We start from the raw sequence: 9,012 nt of genomic DNA on the forward strand, positions 1-9,012 counted from the left end.
GGACAACACCAGTTGCACCAATTATATTTCTGCATTAATCCTCATTCTAGTATCTTTCATTTAAACACAAATCCCAAACAACTACAAGAGTGACCCTGTTTTAAAGTGAGTGGTTTGGCCTTCAAATTAGTTATGTAACAGTAATTTGGTGTTCTACAAGCAAAACATAAATGCACACACATACTACATTTTATTTTGATTGTGTTTTATAGATATTGCGCAGTGTCTTCTTGAGTGGTCCCCAATGTATGTTTCTCTTTAAACTCATTATATATTATTTATTTTTCACCCAATTTTGGAGCAACACTTTTATACACACACACGCAATATATATATATACACGCAATATATATAAACACCCCAAATATTTATTTAAGGTAAATATAATAATAATAATAATAATAATAATAACAATAACAATAATAATGATAATAATAATAATAATAATAATAATAATCATAATAACAATAATCATAATTATCATTAATTCCACTTTGCTTGTACCTTAAAATGTTGTCCAAACATGTAGTAAATTTGATTAAAAAAAACATTTAAAAAAAGTTTTAGAAATAGCAATAAGCTTGAGTGTATTTTCCCTTTTCTACGGTTATATTATGTATCCTAATTCATTTAATGAGGAACTTAGTTCACAATAAATTAAACCAGCAAAAAACAGTCTGGCAATTAATCAATTCAGATACTCAGAAAACAAGTCCTTGCCAGAAAAAAAGCGTATTATTTTAAACACTGGAACACAATGTTACAGTCGCTCAAGCAGCAAGCAAGGAAGCTTTTAATATTTCGCTTTAGACTTCAGTCAACCATAAACTATCTCCACCTCAAATCAACCGAAATAAACGTATCTTTTTGTTTTTTCTGATGCGCAGCGCCACAAACAAAATTAACAGCGATTGTAGACCTGCTTATTCATCAGCTTCCAGATAATTTGAATGACAAAACCCTGTTACAGTGCATATGAAGTATAAAAGGCCCCTGGCAGCCACTGGTTTCTGGACACAATCCCGCAAAAACAGTGCATCAAACATGGGCAAGGTATGTATAAATAAGATTGTACACAAGAGCTTTCTGATCAGGGTGGATTCAAACCTACTCTATTCTTTTGACATAGCCAAACACTAAGCAGTTAAAGTGTTTGGGATGAAACTATAATGGCGTATACAGTTATAGGTAAAGTGTCATGTTTAAATGATTCAATGTCTTTTTCAACAGATCATCTTCTACAAGGACAGGAACTTTCAGGGCCGCTCCTATGAGTGCACAAGCGACTGTGCCGACATGTCCTCCTACCTGAGCAGGTGCAACTCCTGCAAGGTGGAGAGCGGCTGCTTCATGGTGTACGACCGCTCCAACTACACTGGGAACCAGTACTTTCTGAGGAGGGGAGAGTACTCCGACTACATGAGATTCGGCCTGAGCGACTCCATCCACTCCTGCCGTCTGATTCCTCAGGTATAGAGCCGGATCAGCCTTTTTAATATTGCTGTCATAAGAAACAATAGAAAGAAAAGGATTCATCCTTTCATCGATACACAAGAGGCACCTGAAAGGTTGAACCTTGTCTGATGTCATTTGATCGCATGTGTGTGTGTGTGTGTGTGTGTGTGTGTGTGTGTGTGTGTGTGTGGCTGCTCCTCAACAGCACAGTGGCTCATACAGGATGAAGATCTACGAAAGGGAAAACTTCCAGGGTCAGAGCCAGGAGGTGATGGACGACTGCGACAACATCCAGGACCGCTACCGCATGTCCGACTGCCAGTCCTGCAACGTGATCGACGGCAACTGGCTGATGTACGAGGAGCCTCACTACAGAGGCAGGATGATGTACATGAGGCCTGGAGAGTACAGGAACTTCAAGGAGATGGGCAACAGTGGCATGAGGTTCAGCTCCGCCCGACGCATCATGGACTCCTGTTAAAAAATAATAGAATAAAGTGTTTGTAAAACGCAGCTCTGTCATCTTGTCGTGCATTTGTGATTACATTCTGGTGCATATGTCGTGAGACGGTAAGATATCTCACCATTTACTACATTGGTGGAAACGGAAACTCAAAACTACATACTCATCTAATAATGGTAAACTATTTCCTCACATGTAATTCAATATGCTTAGCTATTTTTACTACATTTGAAACTCCTTTAACTCAGATACTGATACTGAATAATTTCCCACATTGGAGTATTTTAACATGAATACCTGTCGATACTTCAGAGGCTATAGTCACTATGTATACCTGAGCTTCGCGACAACATACAACCCATCCTAATCCTCATTCAGAGTAATATAAAACCTACACAGAATAGAATATTAAGTGCTTTATAAATCATGAAAAACAAGAGTTTTGAAGATACATCTGAGTATTTGTAATATAATTTGACATACCATACCAAGCATAAAATTCAATGCAAAAATTCATCTTTCAAAGCACGGATAGTTGTCATTGATCAATGGAACGAGTTTACAGATCATTACAGACACCAACACGTGCTAATGTCATTTAGGCGATATTGGAAATGTGAGTAATACATTTAAACAAACTGAGGACAGTAGACTGACAAGATGCCAATTCAACCTGTTAGGCATCATGTCAACCACACATTTGATACATAATAAATGATGTATTGTCTCTTTGGGAATAAACATATTAAACCAAATATCTCATTAAAATGACTAAAAACAAAACTTCCAATGCTGGGGAAGTAAGTTTGAGCCAGTAACATTTTAACATAGTAGTTATTAAATCACAACCCAAATAAGGCAATTTAAGTCCCATTGTGACCTAATTAATGTTATTGACTAAGACTCTATCATTATTGTAGATGAAGGAATAGTAAAAAAGTATTGTTAAATAAAAATGTATTATATTTGTAAGCCTACTACAAATTACAAACTACCAAATGTCTTTTATTAGATCAGAATTTATATCATAATTACATATTGCATATACACTGTTCAGCATATACAGTATATACACCAATCAGCCACAACATTAAAACAACTGACAGTGAAGTGAATAACATTGATCATTTTGTTCCAATGGCACCTGTCAAGGGGTGGGATATATTAGGCAGCAAGTGAACAGTCAGTCCTTGAAGCTGATGTGTTGGATGCAGGAAAAATGGGCAAGCGTAAGGATCTGAGCTACTTTGACAAGGGCCAAATAGTGATGGCTGGACGACTGGGTCAGAGCATCTCCAAAACAGCAGGTCTTGTGGGATGTTCCCAGTATGCAGTGGTTAGTACCTACCAGAAGTGGTCCAAGGAAGAACAACTGGCAAGGCTTATTGATGCACTTGGGGAGGGAAGTCTAGGGAAGTCTGAACCCACACTCTGGTCCAATCCCACAGAAGAGCTGCTGTAGCACGAATTTCTGAAAAACACTGGCTGGCTAGGGTTACCATAACCCACCTTAGAGGACTTTAAGGACCTGCTGCTAACGTCTTGGTGCCAGATACCACATGACACCTTCAAAGGTATTGTGGAGTCCATGCCTGACGGATGAGAGCAGTTTTGGGGGGCGGCCTACACAATATTAGTGGTTATTAGTGGTGGTTCTAATGTTATGGCAGATCGGTATATATATATATGCCGATCAGCCACAACATTAAAACCACATGCCTAATATTGTGCTGGTCCCCTCATGCTGGCAAAACAGCTCTGACCCGTCGAGGCATGGACTCCAAAAGACCTCTGACGGTATCCTGTGGTATCTGGCACCAAGACGTCAGCAGCAGGTCTTAAAAGTCCTGTGCTACCGTTTTTACACCAAAATAAGCAGACCGAGGTAAACCCGCAAATTTTAGGCGATTGATGCCTTTCCCATTGCCAGGAGTAATGCCATTATTATTTTTTTTTTTGTTGTGTCACATTCTATGTCATGAACACGCCAGGAAAGGGGCGATTGGGAACAAAACAGTAGAAAAGACAGCAACTTCAACAAACTAATAAAATAAAAGTTTTACAAATAAAAATGTAAAACTTGGAAAAAATTTATTTTTATCCATTCAAAACAATCGGATCGTTTGTGAACGACCCAACACTACCGTAGGAGCAGCATGGAGTATCCATGCTGTTTCTGCGACACTGAAGCACCAGTGCATGCACCAGTCCTTCAGCGGCGGGGAGTGTGGGGGTTCTCCACTGTGCTCCCCACAGAATAATCCCACACAAAACATTTCCTTTCCCACTGATGACAAATGCTGGATGTTAGCAGGTGTTACCGGGTTTTATGCCACAGTGGGAAAGGGGTATAAGTTACGGGGTAGGGCCGCCATGGATCGGGCTTGTTGTTCCAGCACATCTCACAGTTGCTCGATAGGATTGCGATGTGGGGAATTTGAAGGCCAATTCAACACCTTGAACTCTTTGTCATGTTCCTCAAAACTTTCCTGAAATTTTTTTTCCAGTGTGGCAAGGCGCATTATCCTGCTGAACGATGCCACTGCCATCAGAGAATACGATTAAGAGCTGTACTTGGTCTACAACAATGTTTAGGTAGGTGGTACATGTCAAAGTAACATCCACATGAAGGCCAGGACCCAAGGTTTCCCAGCAGAACATTGCCCAGAGCATCATACTGCCCCCGCCGGCTTGCCTTCTTCCCATAGTGCTTCCCGGTGCCATCTCTTCCCCAGGTGAATGACGCACACACACCATGCACATGATGTAAAAGAAAACGTGATTCATCAGACCAGGCCACCTTCTTCCATTGCTCCATGGTCCAGTTCTGACCCTCACATGCCCATTGTAAGTGCTTTCAGCATTGGACAGTGGTCAACATGGACACTCTGACTGGTCTGCGGCTACACAGCCCCATACGCAGCAAGCTGTGATGCACTGTGTGGTCTGTCACCTTTCTATCATAGCAGCATTAACTTTTTCAGCGATAAGTGCTACAGTAGCTCTTCTGTGGAATCGGACCAGACAGACAGACACTTCGCTCCCCACGCGTACCCATGACCTCCACTTTTTATATGTGCTAACCACTGCCTACTGGGAATACCACACAAGACCTCTCATTTTGGAGATGCTCTGACCCAGTCGTCTAGCCATCACAACTTGGCCCTTGTCAAAGTCACTCCTTAAGTCCGATCCAACAGAAGAGCTACTGTAGCACAAATTTCTGAAAATCTTAATGGTAGCTATGATATGCTAACTCCCGCCCACCGCCGAAAGCTCCTAAAATGGGCACCTGAGTGTCAGAACTGCAGCAATGGAAGAAGGTGGCCTGGCTTGATTCATCAGACCAGGACACCAGACCAATTTCTTCTACCTCGTGGATGGTCGGGGTTAGGGTCCGATCCAGTCGAGCATCTGTGGGATGTGCTGGAACAACAAGGCCGATCCATGGGGGCCCCACCTCGCAACTTCCAGGATTTCAAGGATCTGCTGCTAACGTCTTGGTGCCAGATGCCACAGGACACCTTCAGAGGTCTTGTGGAGTCCATGCACGAGGGTGACCTACACATTATTTGTGGTTATTAGTGGTGGTTTTAATGTTGTGGCTGATCGGCGTATATCACAATTCAAAAAACACAAGCACAATAACATACTGACACAGAAATGAGGCTCACTCTATGCATGCGCACACCTGTTGTCCGTAAGAGAGCTGCTACAGCTGGCACAGGCCCAGACGCATACAGTCTGGAATAATAACCATTTACAGACTGATTTAACAAACATTATGGCACTGTATGCTATGCTGCTGAGTAAGGCATTCCAAACAATGGCTCCATAGATAATTTAGCTGTCAAGTTGGTATAAAAGTGAGACCGGGTGGACAAGCACCAATGCAGTCAGGGCTAGGAGTAAACATCACAATGGGCAAGGTAAGAGAATGACACATTTTTTACTTTGTGTATTAAGGTTGATAACCATTCTCTGATTGAAAAAAAGGGGGATTTGTTTTCAACATCACTCGTATAATACATTGTATGAAACATTTATTTTTTTCTCAGATCATCTTCTACGAGGACAGGAACTTCCAGGGTCGCTCCTATGAGACCAGCAGCGACTGTCCCGAACTCACCTCCTACTTGAGCCGCTGCAACTCCTGCAGAGTGGAGAGCGGCTGCTTCATGGTGTACGAGCGTCCCAACTTCATGGGCCACCAGATGCTGGTGAGGAGAGGAGAGTACCCCGATAACCAGCGCCTGATGGGAATGAGCATGAGCGACTGCATTCGGTCCTGCCGCACCATCCCCATGGTAGGAGGCTTCTTAAACTAGTTTGACTGATTGTGTTTGTGAACTGGAATTCCATTTAATGAAACATAGCAAAACAGACCAAATCAAATTGAAATCCAAATAATATACCCCGCCCCCAAACAGCACCGAGGCCAGTTCAGGATGAGGATCTATGAGAGGGAAAACTTCTCCGGTCAGATGCACGAGCTGATGGACGACTGCGACTCCATCCAGGAGCGTTACCGCATGTCTGACTGCCAGTCCTGCAACGTGATGGACGGCCACTGGCTGACGTACGAGCAGCCCCAGTACAGAGGCAGGATGATCTACCTGCGGCCTGGGGAGTACAGGAGCATGAGGGACATGGGGATGGGTCCCATGGACATGAGGATTGGCTCCATCAGACGCATCATGGAATCCTGCTAGAAACGTATTCAAGTGTTTACAATGATGGCAACATATGATAATAAATACCTGTTATTTTCAAAACATTTTTCAGGTCACTCAGTGTTGCTTTTATTAACCTCAAAGTGAAAAAATACAATTCCATATCTATGAGGAGTCTCATACAACGCCCTATACCGAATCATACAGTACCAACACCAAAGTGATCCATCTCCTGGTTACTCTTTAAATTTGAATTTGGGCATTATTATGTGGTTTTCCATCCGTTAAAGTAACTGCGTTAGTAGTCCACATAAACACAAAATTATGTATAACTTAATTGATAACAATATTTTTGCCATTTTATATTTATATGAGAGCATTTCCAATTGATCATTATTTTCTTGGTATATATAAAACTAAATACAACAGTGTCAAAAACAGATTTTCCAAAGGACCACTAGATATAGTAAAATATCTGTGAATTTGGGAAATAGTTACTTAGATAAAGGAAATGGATTAATGGATTAAATTTACTATTGTCCATTCTAAACAATTGATTAATTATAAACATTATCCTTAATGGCAATGGAAGAGTCCTTGATCAATTCTTTCCAGTTCTTTCATAGCTATTTCGTTGAAATGTATACATTTTTTAAGTTATTTTGTATTTCAAGTTATTGAAATTACGATTAATTCAAATGTAAAATAAAACATTATTTTTATTTTTATTCCATTGATCAAATTATTATAATGATAATTTAAAATAATCTCATTGAGTACCAACATTTTACCTCAGACTAAATCATGTCATATGACAGCCAGGAAAGCAAATATGTAATATAAAAGCAAATCTGTTTCTAATTGAGCATAAAATGTTAATAATTAACAATATTTAAGCATCACTTTCTCACTCATCCCCATTGCACCCGATAGGGCAGCAACAAAGTCCTTCCACTTCCGTCTGTCTTTGGTCATCTTCTCTATGGTCCCCCAGCTCTGCTGGTGTTGCTGAAATTCTTTCCTTATTGTCCTGTACCATGTTATCTGGAGCCTAACTCTTTCCCTACTCCTCTTTTGCCTTCTGGGATAAAGGTGTAATATGATTCTTGGGATTGCTTTGATGTCCATTCTGAGCATGTGACCAATCCAGGTCCACCTACGTCTCTTGAGTATGGAGTGTATGTCATCTTGCTGGGTGATTTTGAGAAGGTTATTGTTGGAGTTGGTCTTTGGCCATTATATATGCAATAGCTTACGTAGACATGTTGTGTGGATGGTTAATAGTTTGTGAGTGTCCTGTTCTGTTGTTTTCCTGCATTCTGCATCGTAGAATAATTTCGATAGTACACAGCTTTGGAAGATCGGGAGTTTGGTTTTGGTGATGTGTTGGTTGGATTTCCAGATTTGTTTAAGTTTTAAGAAGGTTGTGCGCGCTTTGGTTTTCCGGTTTTGAATATCTTGGTTTGTACCCCCATCATGGTAAATGGTGCTTCCTAGGTATGGGAAGTTATCAGTGTCTGTCAGTGTCCTCAATTGTTATTTCTGTTGGTATATTGATATTGGCGGGCATGACTTTGGTTTTACTGCCATTGATCACCAGTCCTACTTGTTGTACATAGGGCTGGAGTCTTTTTGTCTTTTCTCGCAAGTGCGTGTGTGTGAAAGGTGGGCTAGGTCATCTGCGATGTCAAGGTCTCCAATGGTGGAATAGAGGGTCCATTGAATTCCTCTCACCTATGATAAGATTGAACAATAGTGCTGACATTACACATCCTTGGCAAACTCCAGATCCTACCAATAAAAAGCCCGGGTTTTTTTAGCTGCAGGAAAAGCCATGATAGAACTGTTGCATGATGTTTACTATGTGGAAGGCTATGCCGTAGCTTCTTATGATCTTCCATGATCTAGAGGTTATCACGATGCATGCTGTCAAAAGCCTTCTGGAAGTCGATGAAGTTTATATTGGTTGTCGTTGCCCTTCACTGCACTGCTCAATGAATGCTGACTGCTCAATTCCTGAGAGTGAAGATCTGGCCAACGCATCCCTTGCCTTTCCTGAATCCAGCTTGTTCATCTCTGAGTACTTCTCTCTGTTGATGTGATTCAGTGTATAATGATCTTGCAGAATATTTTGCTGGAAACAGAGAGAACTGTAATTCCCCTCCAGTTTTTGCAGTCGGATAATGTGCCTTTCTTTGGTATTTCAACAATCACTCCTTTCGTCCAGTCTGATGGTACCTTCCCTTCCACCCAGATGTCAGTGTGTAGTGGAAGGAGGATTGTTGCAGACAAGGGGGCGCGGTACAGCCACATCTGCAAAAGACAGGGCTGGCTTGGCTCCATGGTGGTGCAGCTTTACTGGGTCTGCCCAATCAGCCTCTATAACGCTGATTTGTTGGACCTGGCTGGGAGAGTCTTCTT

The 9,012-nt window shown here is 41.4% G+C and overlaps 1 protein-coding gene across 1 annotated transcript; it reads left to right on the plus strand.

The window, feature by feature from the left end:
- Window positions 1-1,233: 1,233 nt before the first annotated feature.
- Window positions 1,234-6,630, plus strand: LOC307244553 (gamma-crystallin M3-like; the record flags this gene model as incomplete). The annotated part of the gene is made up of 3 exons (XM_080019775.1): window positions 1,234-1,470; window positions 5,977-6,225; window positions 6,349-6,630. The coding sequence occupies exons 1-3, from the start codon at window positions 1,297-1,299 to the stop codon at window positions 6,628-6,630; spliced, it is 705 nt and encodes a 234-aa protein (XP_079875901.1). The 5' UTR covers window positions 1,234-1,296.
- Window positions 6,631-9,012: the final 2,382 nt, after the last annotated feature.

Source organism: Zeus faber (assembly GCF_960531495.2).
Source record: "Zeus faber genome assembly, chromosome: 18".
In the NCBI taxonomy this organism is placed as follows: domain Eukaryota; kingdom Metazoa; phylum Chordata; class Actinopteri; order Zeiformes; family Zeidae; genus Zeus; species Zeus faber.